The sequence below is a fragment of the Chiloscyllium plagiosum genome, chromosome 38, assembly GCF_004010195.1.
Source record: "Chiloscyllium plagiosum isolate BGI_BamShark_2017 chromosome 38, ASM401019v2, whole genome shotgun sequence".
Taxonomy (NCBI): domain Eukaryota; kingdom Metazoa; phylum Chordata; class Chondrichthyes; order Orectolobiformes; family Hemiscylliidae; genus Chiloscyllium; species Chiloscyllium plagiosum.
Genome location: NC_057747.1, coordinates 17,596,665 through 17,613,665, shown reverse-complemented (window position 1 = coordinate 17,613,665; position 17,001 = coordinate 17,596,665). Strand labels below are relative to the sequence as shown.

At 40.6% G+C, this 17,001-nt stretch overlaps 1 protein-coding gene across 2 annotated transcripts in view; it reads left to right on the top strand.

Annotated features, from left to right (window-relative positions):
* ogdhl (oxoglutarate dehydrogenase L) overlaps window positions 1–17,001 on the top strand; it is a 98,830-nt gene that overhangs the window by 80,588 nt on the left and 1,241 nt on the right. For both annotated transcript variants that reach the window (XM_043679035.1, XM_043679033.1), the window contains exons 19-22: window positions 5,097–5,222; window positions 5,413–5,485; window positions 10,330–10,493; window positions 12,313–12,467. In XM_043679035.1, the coding sequence (XP_043534970.1) occupies window positions 5,097–5,222; window positions 5,413–5,485; window positions 10,330–10,493; window positions 12,313–12,467 (518 nt within the window). The remainder of the gene's footprint in view (window positions 1–5,096; window positions 5,223–5,412; window positions 5,486–10,329; window positions 10,494–12,312; window positions 12,468–17,001) is intronic.

Here is a 17,001-nt window from a genome sequence, read left to right as displayed (position 1 = left end):
TACAAAATTATGAGTGGCATGGATAGGGTAAATAGGCAAAGTTTTTTCCCTGGGGTGGAAAACTATAGGTTTAGGGTGAGGGGGGAAAGGTATAAAAGGGACCTAAGGGAAAACTTTTTCACACAGAGGGTGGTACGGGTATGGAATGAGCTGCCAGAGGAAATAATGGAGGCTGGTACAGTTGCAAAATTTAAGAGGCATTTGGATGGGTCTATGAATAGGAAGGGTTTTGAAGGATATAGGCTGGGTGCTGGCAGGTGGTACTAGATTGGGTTGGGATATGTGGTCGGCATGGACGGGTTGGACCGAAGGGCCTGTTTCCATGCTGTACATCTTTATAACTTTATGATTCTATCTAGCACCCTAAATGAGAACTAATGAATACAACTGAAAAATTTTTAATCAAAAGTCCTAGGATGGAATTGTGTTGTTTTATAGGCTAGATTTGGAAGTGGAAATAAAAGTGAAAGGGATTTCAACTTGGGGCGATTCACGTTTTCTCAACCAGTTATGTGTTTTTCTGTTCTTTGAGTATGCATGCACAATTCTATGGCAAGTTCCAATTTTGATGAGTGGTGGTCAGGAAGTCCTCAAGCATAAGGTCATTCTAGACGCTGGTATCCAGATGCCATATTTGAAAGGCCCAGGACAGCACCATACTGTCTGCCTTTCCTCATCACCTCTGCCCCTCACTGGAGATGTCAGAGACCCATCAAAAAAGCAGCATCAAACTTTAATGAAACCTGCATCAAGGTTCTCCTGAAGACTGTTCAGGAAAGAAGGGAAGAGCTTTTCCCTAGAGTTGGCAAGAATGGGTTTCTGACTGACAAAGACAGCCTGAACAGAGCTGTCTAAGAGGTCAGTGCATAGGTGGCTCAACAATTTTGCTCCAGTGCCACAAGATACTTCATTCCGCCAGGGAATGTACCACTGTCTGTTCAACTCATTATGTCACAATCTCAAAGTTAACATTGTAAGGTTGCCACCACAGAGGACTGTCACATGGAAGTTTGGCACCAGTTATTCCCATCAGATGCCTCATATGCGATCAACATCTGCCACTTCATTCAACTACCAATGTTACGTTACTGGTATCATAGAGACACCACCTCTCTCACAACCATAGGGTTCATACTTAAAACATACACAGAGTTACAACACTCAGCAGCTCATGAACCATTCCATCACTGATCTTCCATCATGCCTAGGAAAATGTAGATACCTGATTGCTTTTCACTAAAGAATTGTGTGGGATGAGGACATAACCACAAAAGAATGACTTTAGAGTTGAGCTGAATTCAACCCAGCTTGTTTGTTCTAGTCAGGTTTGTTGGTGTCAGCCAGTGTGGCTGCCTCACTTGGGAAGACTTGCCAGCCTAACAGGCTTCATCCCTAACCTTGTGTTTAATGATAACAAACTGGACAGCATATGGCTAAGTCTTCTTATGAACTAATTAACATAAATCCTATAAGCATTTGTGCAAAGAGATGCTCGGTTATGAAGGAGGCAAGTAACTGAAGAAGGTTGTCTTCTCTGGAGTTGGAAGCAGAAGTATAACCTGCCAGGTATATATCTCATCTAAGCAATCATTTTTGCATAACAAGATTGTATCCATGAACATAATTCCTGCAGGTTGGGATATTGACAAGTATTCATTGCTATACTCTGAAAAAATACTGCATTGAGACAGAATTAAATTCCACACTTTTATATGAGAACTTTATTTCATTTAGCCACACTCCTTGAAACTGAAACCCTATTGATTACTTTTTAAAAATTGAACCTGGTACACGATGTTGTAACACACCACTAGAGCAACTGGGACTTGAACACAGGCCTTCTGGCTCAGAGCCTCCTAAGTCACTACCACTGCACGACAAGAGCCATCATCCTACTGATTACTAGCTCCTCATATTTGTACAGCATATCAAAACCAGTTAATTCTGAATATCTCCATCACTTGTTTCCTCATTCCATTAGGTCTCACGCTGTCCTTCAGATCATATTTGATGACTATCTTCATGATTTAATTACAGCATTGGTCAAAAGCACTGAATTCCTGCACTGAGGTGAAAGCAACTGCCCTTGACAACAGGGCCATATCTGACGAAACTTGGCATCAAGGAGCTTCCCCAAAACTGGAGTCAGTGGGAATCAGGGGAAAACTCCACACTGGTTGGAGTCATACCTGGCACAAAGGAAGGTGATTGTGGTGGTTGGAAGTCAATCATTTTAGCTCCAGGACATCTCTGCATGAGATCCTTAGGGCAGTGTCCTTGGCCCATGCATCTTTATCTGCTTCATCAATGATCTACCTTTCATCATAAGGTCAGAAGTACAGATGTCTGCCAACGATGGCACAACATTCATCATTATTGACAACTCCTCAGCTTCTAAACAATCCATGCCTGCACCAAATGGATTGCAATGGTTTGAGAAAGCAGCTCACTGACACCTTCACAACGTTAACTAGGAATGGGTAATAAATACTGGCCCAATCAGAAACGCCACATTCCACGACCGAATTTTAAAGAAATATTTTAACAACTGCAAATAGAAATAGAAGAATACTGCTGCTGGAAATCAGCAACAAACATTAAATGTTGGAGAAACCCAGCAGGTCGAGCAGTATCTGTGGAGAGAGAAACAGTAACTGTTTCACATTGGATTCTAAATGTTAACTCTGTCTCTCCACAGATGCTGCCAAACCTGCTGAGTTTCTCCAGTGTTTTGTGTTTATTTCCAAAATGCAAAACAGGTTCCCGTCCATGAAGGAAAAGCTGACCCACCTGAAAGATTCTGAGAACCTAATGCTAACACTTCAACATGCCATTGGGAAATTGAATTGCGGCCTCTTGCCCAATTCAATTATCTACCCCCCTGCTAAAACCATTGGGTGGTCTGAACAATTCCACCTCTTTACTTTGTTTCTCAATATACTGATGCTGTTAGGCCTGCTGAATCTTTCCAGAATTTCCTTTTTTATTTCAGATTTTCAGCGTTTGCAGTATTTTGCTGTTTTGTAAAAGAAGGCAAATGTTGATTCACTAACTGGAAATTTTGGAGTCACTTGAACTTTGTTTAACATTCATCCTTTACCAGTCAAGTTGCTGAACATTACCCATTCCTAATGTTCCATATTTCGAAAATAGTTGGGATGAATTTAGTCCTGCTCAACAAGCTTCAAACCTGGGTTCAGACGTGGCGATGATGTAGACTTTTCTTCCGTTCCATTGAAGGGAGGCATTCTAATTCAGTGAGCAACCTGCAAAGGGGGGGAAAAATTTCAGTTTTAGATATATTACACAAATACAGTTTTTAGTTTAAGCTGTCATGCTGTATATCATAGTTAAAAAAAATTTCAACTAAATTGCATTTTTGTATACCATTTCAACCTCAAGTTTGAATTGCTTCAGCATTTTTTTCTCAAAAGGTACGTCTTCAAAAATCTATATACTGTAAACTGTGCTAAGCATTGTTACGACACACCTTTGGTACAAGTAGGACTTAAACCCAGATCTTCAGGCTCAGAGGTAGGGACACTACCACTGTTCCACAACAGCACCAGGCTGTATACATTTTTCTAGAAGATTTAAATTAAATTGAATTGATAGACGTTAGTTATTGCAATTCAGAATTGCAATGCTCTTTGCTGTTTTCAAGCACTGAACCATTTTACAAAATAAAATTATTGAAGGAAAAGGAAACTCTTAGATTTGTGTTTTATTTCTTTTATGTGTTATTTTTTGTTCTGTGGTTATGGACCAAAGCATTCAGCTGTTTATGTTCAGTTAAGGTCATTCAAAAGCTGTTGGCAGGTACCAATTATAAACCATAGCAACAGATAGTCTTTGCAGATTGTACCTTTGTTGCAAAACCAGATTAATTAACCACAATGCTTGTTCAGTGCAAAACAATGTACTTGATTGCATTAGACAAGTCACTCCATTCGCAATGGTAGTAATCATTGTTTTGACCAAACTGTTTCCTAGATGGTTTCAAATTTTTTTGGTGATTTTCTCCTTGTGCCGCAACATTTTTGTGCTATTAATGTAAAATAACAGCAAGATTGTGTCATGTGTTTTTTTTATCTATGTTTAAAAATGGAGAATGAAACAAATTACAAAAGGTAATTCATGACAAGATACTAATATGAATATATTGTTTTCATGGTTGTTAAGGTGAGTCTCCTGACTTTCAATTCAGTAAGCATAAATTTTGATAGCTTTGGTCAAGAATTTAAGGTACAATCTTAAGAAAAAGTTTAGTTCAGTGTAATACTGCTGTATGCTTTTACTGGAGTGTTTACTTCAAAAAAATGCATAGAGGAGCAGATGAGAGGAAGACTCTGAGACAGACAATCAGCAGTATCCAGAGGAGCAGGTTTCACAACCTTTGCAGTTGTCCATCAGGTTTAAGGTTCTTTTAGCTTGTTTGGATGAGAATAAGGGTTGCAGGATACATGAGTGAATTGACAATGGCAATGTGCACAGAAAACTGTTCAAGTGAAGGGATCAAAAAGGATATAGTAGTATTCAGGGACAGTATAATGAGGAACTCCGGGAGATCACTTTGCCTGCGCGATACCATGGTCCAGGACATCCGCTCAGGACTGGAGAGGAGCTTGGAGTGGGAGGATAAGGAACCACCATGGTTCATTCAGATAATCAACATTGACAAGACATGGAAAGAGACTCTGCAATGGCAGGAAGAGAAGCTATATGCCAAATTAAGAAGCAGGACTTCAGATATAATTACCTATTGTCTGGTTCTAAGACTGGTATTTTAAGCTTGAAAAATAAACAATTACGATAGTATGAAAGCAGAGCTAGCTCACGTGACATGGCAAACTGGTTAGTTAAATAGATTCTTCATAAACAAGGGCATGACACGTTTTCAGGGGTAGGCAGGAATGTGGAGTAACCTATTCAGCCATCCCCTGAATGAATTTAAAGTGATCATAATGTTGGTTTTATGAAAGTATGAAGATTAACAATTGTCTTAAGTAGGTTGAATATTTCTGAAGAAAAGTTGTAAATATTTTGCAACATGATTTCTGCCTGAATTTTTTAAAAGATATGACTTTTTAATTTAGGAATATACTGAAGAATTCGAAGTAAAGCAACTGTTTGACTGCAATTGGATTATAGTAAACTGCTCCACACCAGCAAACTACTTTCACGTGTTAAGAAGGCAGATTCTGCTACCATTTAGAAAGCCGGTATAAACACGTTTATTATTATTTTACCCTCCTAATCAGTTATAATTTAAGAGAAAATTATTTTAAGAAAACCTTCTCAGGACTTTAATTAAACATGTGGTTTACTAATTGCTTCTGTAAATGTCACCGACATGTACATTTTTACATAAAGTATCGATGTTTTACACTTCTGACTTTTGTCCTGTTTCAGTTAATAATCCTCACGCCAAAATCCCTGCTAAGACATCCAGATGCCAGATCCCATTTTGATGAAATGAAAACAGGTAAATTTTGCTCTTTAAAAATGAAGAATCAAAGCAGCTGCAGTTTTACAAGCATCTTTAGGAAGTATTATTTAGAAAAGAGGAATGGGAGAAGTTTCGTCAACTATCTAGGCAAATTTGTTTTCTGCATTAAACTTCTATAGAGTCATACAGCATAGAAATAAATCCTTTGGTCCAACTCAAACTTATTTCCATATTCAAAATTAATTCCTCCATGAAGCAGCAGTAACCTGGTGCAGTTTTGTATGTGTAGTGTAACATTTAGGGTGTCGGTTTGCTCACTGAGCTGTATGTTTGATATCCAGACGTTTCATTACCTGGCTAGGTGACATCATCAGTGGCAACCTCAAGTGAAGTGAAGCTGTTGTCTCCTGCTTTCTATTTATATCTTTCTCCTGGATGGGGTTCCTGGGGCTTGTGGTGATGTGGTTTCCAGCATCTGCAGTCATTGTTTTTACCTCACTGAGCTGTATGTTTGATATCCAGACGTTTCATTACCTGGCTAGGTGACATCATCAGTGGCGACCTCAAGTGAAGTGAAGCTGTTGTCTCCTGCTTTCTATTTATATCTTTCTCCTGGATGGGGTTCCTGGGGCTTGTGGTGATGTCATTTCCTGTTCGTTTTCTGAGGGGTTGATAGATGGCATCTAGATCTATGTGTTTGTTTATGGCATTGTGGTTAGAGTGCCAGGCCTCTAGGAATTCTCTGGCATGTCTTTGCTTAGCCTGTCCCAGGATAGATGTGTTGTCCCAGTCGAAATGGTGTTTTTTTTTTCATCCGTGTGTAGGGCTACGAGGGAGAGAGTCTTTTTGTGGCTAGCTGGTGTTCGTGTATCCTGGTGGCTAACCTTCTTCCTATTTGTCCTACGTAGTGTTTGTGGCAGTCCTTGCATGGAATTTTGTAGATGTCATTGGTTTTGTCCATGGGTTGTACTGGGTCTTTTAAGTTTGTTAGTTTTTGTTTGAGAGTGTTGGTGGGCTTGTGTGCTACTAGGATTCCGAGGGGTCTTAGTAGCCTGGCTGTCATTTCTGTGTAACATCTGTGGGCAATCTTATTTTGAACAATTGGAATTACTTTAAAAAGCAAGTCAAACTTCAAGTTTCATGCATCTATAGTGGTTGTGCTTAGGATAACAAATATTTAAATGTAGAACAACATAATGCAGTGTGAAAATTCTAATAAAACCAATTTGCAACAAATTTGGAAAACATTTGTTTTTAACCTTGGGACAAAATTTTCAATTCAACTCAGCTTATTATGCTGAAAGTCTTTTTAATGTCCATAGAGATCCTGATCATACCACTGCCAGCACATTTTAACATTTCAAATTTTGTTCTGGTACACTTGTATATTTGCCACAGATTTCAACTGCAGAAGTGCTGTATCTTGATAATATTTCCACTGACACCACCAAAGATTGGTTATGTCAGTGTAAGATAAGCAATTAACCTTATACTTCAGACATCTTTTAATACAGTTCTTTACAATTACTTGTATGAGTTGGAATTCTTAGATTTAAAAAAAAAAGTGCTAATATTGGAGTATAACATCAGATGACCAGTCTATATTGATTTTACATGTTGGAAACTGCGGGTGGATACTTGCCAGCCTCTGAACGAAATGGGAATTGGCGAGAAAGTTGAGATTGGCAGTAATGAGATTCTCGATGTCAAGAGCAAAATGTTCGATCCTCCAACATGAACAGCGAGACAAAAATCTCGCTAGTGAGTTGCAAAAAGCATATTTGCATCCATTTGCATGTATTAACATCTCATTATTACCTAAACCTATTTCATTCATATGTGGATTCCCATTCTCCCAGCAATTCCTAATATGAAAGTCAAGAATGGTCTCTTGGCAACTCCAGTTCTCCATTTGCTTCTCCTGTCCTCAACCTTGGACACCAGTCACCCACATCTCTGAATGTTGGCACTGGACATGTACCACCCTCTGTGCAAGATCATGGCAAATTTCCAATCCACATACAATACAGTTCTGCAATTTGGAGCACACTGGTACCTTTCATAGGAATACTGCTGTCAGGATACTTTGTACACAAGGGCAGGCATCATGGATTTGAGCAGGCTGTGTCTCAGATCTCCATGTTTATTCACTCACTTTGTGCCTGCTTTCATTGCTGTTTTGTCTTGCCTTGTTTTTTAGCATGGCAAACATATTGCATGTGCATCTACCAAATGACCAGGTCTCAAAGGCTAAGAGAAGTAATTCTCAATCAATTTAGAGGAGACACTTCAGTCAGGAGTTACAGGCATAATAAATCAAAGACATAGTCCAGGGGCTTGGACTTGGTCAGTCAGCTACCTGTGCAGTCATGGTCTGGGTGTCCTCTAACATTCAAAAAACAGCAGTCACCAACATCTCAGGAAAGGCTCCATGGGCAGCAACCACACATACTTTCCTTCCCCACGTATACAGTGGCATCAGATAAGTACAGGCCTGAACGCACACTCATGGCACATCTCCAATCCACTTACAATGCAGTTCTGCAGTCTAGGGAGTTGTCCTCAGCCAGATGTGTAGGTCTAGCGCAACCAGTCTGGGTTGAGGGGTGTGTAATAAATCTACCAGGAAGTTGCACAGAGATCATTCAGGGGTCTGGTGAGTCATAAGTTGAGGCTCACCATCCAAGTTGTTTAAAGGCATAGGCGTTGGGCAGTCCTAGGTGTCCGTTCATCAGAATTCAACAGACGGTCATGAGGGGCCCTTATTGTTAGAGGCAGCACACTGGGATGCAGAGAAAAAAACATTATGAAGGAAGGCAACTCAACATAAAGTAAGGAGATAGTAGTGCATGGAAAAACAAAACATGGGAAGAGTGTTCATCAACGATTAGCACCACCCTGTCTTCAATCTGGGGACAGTGCATTATTATGTTTGCCATGGTAATGCAATATGCCTGCAATTTGCAGTAAAGTTGGGAGATGAACTGTTAAATAAGTACAAAGTTAAAGATCACACAACACCAGGTTATAGTCCAACAGGTTTAATTGGAAGCACACTAGCTTTCGGAGCGACGCTCCTTCATCAGGTGATTGTGGAGGGCTCGATCGTAACACAGAATTTATAGCAAAAATTTGCAGTGTGATGTAACTGAAATTATACATTGAAAAATTGATTGTCCGTTAAGCCTTTCATCTGTTAGAATACAGTGATAGTGTATTCTAACTGTATTCACTGTATTCTAACAGATGGAAAGGCTTAACGGACAATCAATTTTTCAATGTATAATTTCAGTTACATCACACTGCAAATTTTTGCTATAAATTCTGTGTTACGATCGAGCCCTCCACAATCACCTGATGAAGGAGCGTCGCTCCGAAAGCTAGTGTGCTTCCAATTAAACCTGTTGGACTATAACCTGGTGTTGTGTGATTTTTAACTTTGTACACCCCAGTCCAACACCGGCATCTCCAAATCATGTTAAATAAGTAAGTTGGGTAGAAACATGGTGAAGATCAAAGCCATTGGGTTTGAATGGGAGATCAACCGGGAAGGGATTACAAAGATTTGAGAGTTCACCTAAACTGCGAGGCTGAGTCTGTGACTCAATCCATGAAGTACAACTGCTAGTCCTTCCATTGTCAGCCAAACAGCAAGTGTGCAAAGGAGATGAAAATGGCTGCCTTCACATGCAGATGGGTGGGTACGTGAGAGAGGAATTTACACTTTTGTGCTGTGTGAGACTCTTCAAAGGGTAATAACATTAAACAGATATTCACAATTACAGGTGAAAGATTCCTGTGATCACGAAATGCTGAATATCTTGTAAGTTGATCTATGGTGTGGAGTCCAAATCTTGGTCTCAATCTTTATAGAGGTGAGAAGACAACTGTTGGACACCACACCATCCATCATGGTTTTTTTCTGCCCTATTGAGTGTTGTTCTCTTCTGGAATGAGACAAAGAGAGGGATTGAGTGAGTTGAAAGTGGGTGGCACAGTTGTTAGTGCTAGTGCAGGTGGAATAATGGTAGTGATGTGCCCTGAATGAGTATGTAGGCAACTTAGAGGTCATTGTAGTCTGAGGGGATTGAAAGTTGATGATTGAGTGAGTAAGGATGTCACATGAAATAGTAAAATTGATAGAGCATGAACCTTGATGGGAGATGGGTGCAGTGGGAGAGTTACAGTGAGTGTGCAGAGAGATGGTTGCACTTACCCTCACACAGTGCAGAAAATCATTGTCTTTGTTGTGACATTACTGGGCATTCCTTCAGGCTGTAGAAATTACACTGATCCAGGTGACAGTCTTGAAGAGACTGCTGGTGTCTGGTAATGTGGTCTTCTCTGCTGATTCTGAGGAAATAAGATGTCCTCCCTGCACCACCCTGACCACAAGGACTTTCAGGTCTCTACTGTCAAGGTGGATGCCAATTTTCTCTGTCCACCACGTCCAAGGAAATTCTTGAGATGAAGAAAACGTTCAGGATAGCTCCAGACCGATATTTCTTAACCTAGGGTCCAACTGTTGGTGTCAAGAATTCACAGCAGTGACATGTTCATCCGCCTGTGGTGGGAGGGAACATATGATGTGAATGATGGTGCACAGCTAATGAGGCAAGGTTTGGAAAATTGTAGGAGAAATCTCACTGGGGCTCAGGGAGAAACCCTCTAATGAAACTCACCAAAATTAACACTTAGCTGTTTTCCAATAAAATTTAGCCCTGCATTTTTATTTATTTAAAAAAATATCTCAAAGCAAGTTATGATGCATCACAACTTCATGAATAATGATCTGTGTTTTGAATCATGCTAAGATAATCATTACTTGTAACTTCTTGTGCAGAAAATAAAGTATTCATTTTACCATTGATATTTTATAGGCACAGCATTCCAACGTATCATCCCTGATGAAGGGCTAGCAGCTCAAAGTCCAGATGATGTGAAGAGGCTGATTTTCTGCACAGGCAAAGTTTACTATGAGCTTGCAAAAGAAAGGATAAACAGAAAAATGGAGAAGGAGGTGGCTATCATTAGATTGGAACAGGTAAATGTCTGAAAGGTGCACAGTGAAGCAAAGAGCTGAGTATTATGATTTCATGCAGAAATGGCTTTCTAAATAATATTAAAAATGACATCTTAGGATTCTTTTAGTTATAATTACATTCAAAAACATAATTTCTAGATATAATGTTATAGCTGGGCTTTTGCATGTTGTCATCTATGATTTACCATCCATGAAAGCAAAAGTCAAGCAAAAACTTGGGTTTGTTTACTTTTCTTCAGTAGAATTGCAAAGGGAAATGATCTATTCATTTTCAATCTTTATTAAATAACCTTAAAGAATGGTGTAACTGTCAGTCAATTTAAAGTTGCTCATTTCATAAGAATGAATTGCTGAAGCAATTTCTGTTTCATGCAGAAGACATCACTTCAAGCCCCCATTAAAGTTACCCTGTCTGCCCTTCAGTTCCCCAAATTAGAGGAGATCACAATGTGGTCCACTTCACATACACCTACAGAAAAGGTTGTGAGCTTTTAGTTGCTGCCACTTCAACACACCACCATGTTCTCTGGCCAACATCTCTGCCTCAGGCTTGCTGCAGTGGTCCAGTAAAGCTCAGTGCAAGCTGGAAGAACAGCATCTCATTTTCTGTTTGGGAACCCTGCAGCCTTCTGAACTCTATATTGAGCTCAACAATTTCAAGGCTTGAGCACCTTTCCCTGTGCTTTCTCCCACCTCCACACACCAGGCCTTGACATCACACCACCCATAGTCAGCCGCTAATAGTTCCCATTAGCAGCTATTCATCCCCCCAGAATGACCTTTCACCACTCCTTTGTCTGTGCAACTATTTTTCTCCCTCTTTGGGCTCTACCTTCACCTATTGTTTACTCCCGCACCCCCCAACCACCACCCCAATCTCATTTTTGAGATTAAAATCATCCTTTTCCATGCTACCATCAGTTCTGAAGAAGGGTCGCTGGACTGGAAATCTTAACTCTGATTTCTCTCCATATATGCTGCCGGAAATCACAGATTTTTCAGCGATTTCTGTTTTTGTACCTTGTAGATTGTGAACTGTCTTTGAGGAGTCACCACTGTATTCTCAGCATCTGACCTGCATTTGTAGCCACAGTATCAAACCATTGGACCAAATGTGATATCAAGAAGGCTTTTCAAAAATGAAGTTAATGGGAATTGGGGTGGGTAGAGAATTCTCTGCTGATTGGAGTCATACCTGGCACAAAAATGTTGCAGTTGTTGAAGGTTAATCATCTGACCCCACAGACATCGCTGCACAAATTCACCTGGATAGTTCCCTGGGCTGAGATATTTTCAACAGTTTCAGCAATGACTTCCCTTCCATCATAAAGTCTGGTTGTGGGGGTGTTTGCCAATGTTCGGCATCATTCATGACTCATCAGGTACTGAGGCGAAAATGCATGGACAAGATTCAAGCTTGGCCGAATACTTTGTAGTGGTTTGACAATTGACTGGCTTGCTAGGCCATTTCAGAGGACATTTAAGGGTCAGCCACCTTTCTGTGAATCTGAAGTCACATGTAGGCCACACCAAATTTTCCTTCCCTAAAGAAAATTAGTGAGCCAGGTGAGTTTTTACAGCAATTGGTAATGTTTTACTGGTCACCATTAAACTCATTTTTTTAATTTAAATAATTAGTCTTCCAAATAATTACCTTTTGTAGATATGCAAGTTGTATGAACAGCAAAATTGTTTTGGGCCTTTTTTCAGAAACATCTCTGTGTCGCACCTAGGGTAGCATGAGAACATTTCAGTTTCTCACTTGAATTTTTTCCCACATTTTGATCTCTATTCTGCTGTCCCCATTTCTTTTTTGCAGATATCACCATTCCCCTTTGATATGTTAAAAATGGAAATTGACAAATATCCTAATGCTGAGCTCATTTGGTGCCAAGAAGAGCACAAAAACATTGGCTACTATGACTATGTGAGGCCTCGTTTCAGAGTGACGGTACAGTTCAAAAGGCCTATTTGGTAAGTATGTAGATTAGTTATTTTTAATTACATTTTCTAAATATGTTGATGTAGAAAAAGAAAGATAAATGGTAGGAAAAAAGACAATAAAAGTGTGCCTGGCTTTGGTTCAAGTAGCACATACAGCTGATGGCACAACTTGTAAAACTACAATTTGTCATCTGTCAGCCATGGCTTTTATTGATAGCATTTGTGTCTTGTTAGGGGCTTCTGTACAAAAGATCAGAAACGCAAACACGAAATGTGTACTGCTATTCTCAGTGTGATATTGAGACAGTCGGGTACAATCCTTTCGATGATAAAACAAAAACCCCATCTGCCACCTCTTACCAGGTGACCTAAAAGATCCTGTGACACATTTCAAAGAGGAGCAGTGGAGTCAGTGCCGCTAATATGCCCAATACTTACTCCTCAATCAAGTATCGCTTTAAAGGAAAATTACTTTAAAGAACACTGAGCAGCTGCTAGATATGCACTCATATGTTTTCTGTAGTAAGACCCAGTTAAGTCATAATCATGTGAGAAATGAGCAGCTTTTTAATACATCCAAAGTTTGTAAGAAGTGGCAGTTGCCGAGCATTGCTCATCTGCCTGTAAGTTAGCAACTATTTATATATAAATAATCTCAAATGTCATGGATCCTTGAGCCATAACATTAATTGCATTAATATGAACAACAGCAATGTTCACAGAATGTGCTGGGGTTAGCCTACCACATCATTCCACATTTGCACCCACCTTATGCATGAGAATGTGGAATTTGTAATATATCCACTCATCTCTATAGAAAGACATTGTTCTTATGTGTGAGATTTTCAAGGGAGTGCACTGTCAGCAAGTAGATAATTTAAAGTGGGATCATTTGATGGTACCAGGCATATTAATTGGGATAATGATTCATAAAAGGTCAAGGAGCATAAAATGTGCAGGTCCACATGTGCTTTGCACCCCAAGCAGGACTGTTTGCCAGTTGAGCAACAGATTCACAAAGTCTAAACCCAGCTGTGCCGTCCTGGAAGCAGGTGGCTACAAGTAATCCCTAGCCTCTCAGGCTCTGAAATCCATTGCTTTGTCCTGCTGTTGAATGGCCCTCCAAGTTAATGTCTTGATTGTCACATGTTCATTCTAAGAAGATTACTATTGATCCCACATTTCACCTACATCCAGGTTGACACCATATTTTTTCTATGCCTGGTGTTGCTCCTGGTATACTTTCCTGCACTCTTCATTGAACCAGGTTTGATCTCTTAGCCTGATCGTAATGGCAGATGGTATATGCTAGGCCGTGCTGTTGCTAATGGTCCACACCACCTCATGAATGACCAGTTTTGAGTGGCTAGGTCTGTTTGAGGCCTATTCAATTTTACACAGTGATGGTACCACATTACACGATGGAGACTGTGATCTATATGAAAACAGGACTTGCTGTCCACAAGACTGTGCGGTGGTCATTCCTTCCAGTACTCTCATGGTTGGATGTGTTTGTGACAGATAGATTGGTGAGGGTGACGTCAAGCATATTTTTCCCTCTTGTTAGTTCTTTCACCACCTGCTGCAGATCTGCTCCAGTAGCCACATCCTGCAGGACTTTACCAGTTCTGCCAGGTGAACATTTTGAAACAGTATTCATGTCTTCAATTTACTCTCAGAATCTGTAACTCTGGCCATTCTGATGCCTTTGTTGGTCCTACACCCTCTTCGTTTAGAGGCAAGAGTAGCTGCTACTTGTTTGATGCCTGCCCACCACTCAGCTTCAAGAGCTTCCAGTCCCCTCCATTTTACTATGAGGTCCCACCCAAAAATGTGCAAATCCCCCCACTACAATAACTATTCTCTCAGTGACCCAGTGCGATGCAGCCCATCCCAGTCTTGATGTGCCCTCTTTTCCCAGCATGCTATGGACTGCTCCTGATAAGTCCCCTGACTATTTGGTCTAATCTACATTATTGACCATGTCTCATGTCCTGGACTGATTTGAATCATAGAATCCCGACAGTGTGGAAACAGGCCATTTGGCCGAACAAGTCCACACCGACCCTCCGAAGAGTAACCCACCCAGACCCATTCCCTTACCCTATTACTCTACATTTATCCCTGACTAATACAATCAACCTACACATCCCTGAACACCATGGTCAATTTAGCACGGTCAATTCACCTAATCTGCACATCTTTGGATGGTGGGAGGAAACCCATGCAGACACAGGGGGAATGTGCAAACTCCCCAAAGACAGTTGCCCAAGGCTGGAATTGAACCCAGGTCCCTGGTACTGTGAGGCTGCAGTACTAACCACTGAACATCGTGCCGGCCCATTTGGCAGGACATCTCCAGCTGACTACTCCATAGCCCCACACTGATGTTAAAACAGCATCGTGAACGACCTCCATGTAACCTCTGGACTTGTTGGACTTGTTCTCCAGAAATGATTATGGCTCAAGGAGATGAATTCCCAGACCCATTTAGGATTAGGTGTCCGACTGACTATGGCCAGTACCCTGTACTGTATTCTGGTAAACCTCATAGAGTCATAGAGATACACAGAAACAGACTCTTTGGTCCAACCCATCCATGCTAATCAGATATCTTAAATAAATATAGTCCCATTTGGCCCATGTCCCTCTAAACCCTTCCTGTTCATACATCCATTCAGATACCTTTTAACTGTTGCAATTGTACCAGCCTCTATCACTTCTTCTGGCAGCTCGCTCATTCCATACACGCACTACCCTCGGTGTGAAACAAATTGCTCCTTAGGTCCCTTTTAAATATTTCCCCTTTCACTTTAAACCTACTTTTGGACTCCCCCACCCGGGGGGAAAAGACCTTGTCTATTTACCCTGTTCTTGACTGATTGTCACGGTATCGCATGATTGACTGTAGTCTGCCTTCTTCACGCTCAGCTGTTTTCTCCTTTGACTTAACATATTGCCATTTATATAAAGCACATGCAGTGTGTTTGCCATGTAAGCCACTGGCATATGCTGCAGCTCTGACATTGATATAGCATGCTGCTGTATAGCAACTGGTCCATCCCTCCCATCTGACTAATGCATTTACTCTTTAGTACTCCCACTTCCTCTTCAAGAAACACAGAGGTTGGCAGCTTGTCACTCATTATTTAACCTTATGCACTAAATGAAAAGCATGCTAGACTACAGAGACTAGCAGGTTGTCACTCATTATTTAACCTTGTGTGCTAAGTAAAAAAGCAAGCTAAACCACAAAGGCTGGCAGCTTTTACATAATTTTTAAAAAGTTAATTAAGACCCGTAAGATCCCTGTCTGAAAGTTAGTCCTAGACTATCCTGTCTAGATCTATGAGGTGCCTCGCTGTCCCTTACTGCAAGTCACCTGGCAGAAGCATGCATCTCGTAAGTGTTCCTCCACTCCAGAGTAGAGTGTTGAAGTCCTGAAATAGTGGCTGAGTTGATATGAGAGCAGACATAGTAGTGTGGTGAGGCTGATGCTTTGCTGATGTCTCATTGCTGGAATGAAAGGTCAAGGAGAATTGTGGCCATGGAACAAGCAGGGACCTTGTGCAGAAGGAGTAGGTGCAGCCACAGACATTCCATGAGCTGCAACAAAGGCAGATAAGACAAGTTGTCTGGTATCCACTCTGTTTTAAAAACAGAAATTGCTGGTGAAACTCAGCAGGTCTGGCAAGAATTGTGGGAAGAGAGTAGAGTTAATATTCCGAGTCCTATGACACTTCATCAGAATTGTTGGCTAAGAGAAGCTGATATCATAGCAGGATATGGGAGGGTGAAAAACACGCAAGGATAGAATCAGGCTGTAAAGTTAATGAATTCAATGTTGAGTCCTAGAGATGCAGGGTCTCTAAGTGGTCAATGAGATAATGTTCTTTGACCTTGCACTGAAGCCGACCAGAAACATACACTGGATAACCGTTTTGCAGAACGCCTACATTCTGTCTGAAAAAGTGACCCTGAGCTTCTAGTTGCCTGTCATTTCAACAAACCAATGTGTTCCCACTGAAGCAGGACTGCAGCAGAGATGTTGGGATGGGAATATTCCACCCTTTGTCAAAGAGTGATTCAAAAGATGATCTGAAAGATGTAATGAGTTGGCCTATAAATACAAGATTTCTTTGTTTCTTTTTTTTTTCCTTATTGCCGAGATTTGTCATAAAATCATGTGAAATTTATCATAACCTAAAGACAACAGCTGTCTTTGGTGCAGCTTCACTGTCCGGTATTGCTGCAGTTCGGGAGGAGTTTGAAGAGAAGTGGGAAAGACTATTTCCAACTTGAGTTGTATTGAGAGACTCAGAATTGAAATAGTTTTTATAGGAGATAAGAAAGTTGAGAGAGATTTTTATCTCACTTGTTAATCCTGTAAGACATGAATAAGTGTGATGTGAATAGGTTACTTGGACTAGCATCACAGACAAAGCTATGCCTCTACTTGAACAATTTGTATCTGGAATTATCAGATGTAAATCAAGATTTAAATATCGTATTTGTGCCAAATATTCAAGTGTAAAATGTCTGATTATTGTTGGTTCTGTCCTGG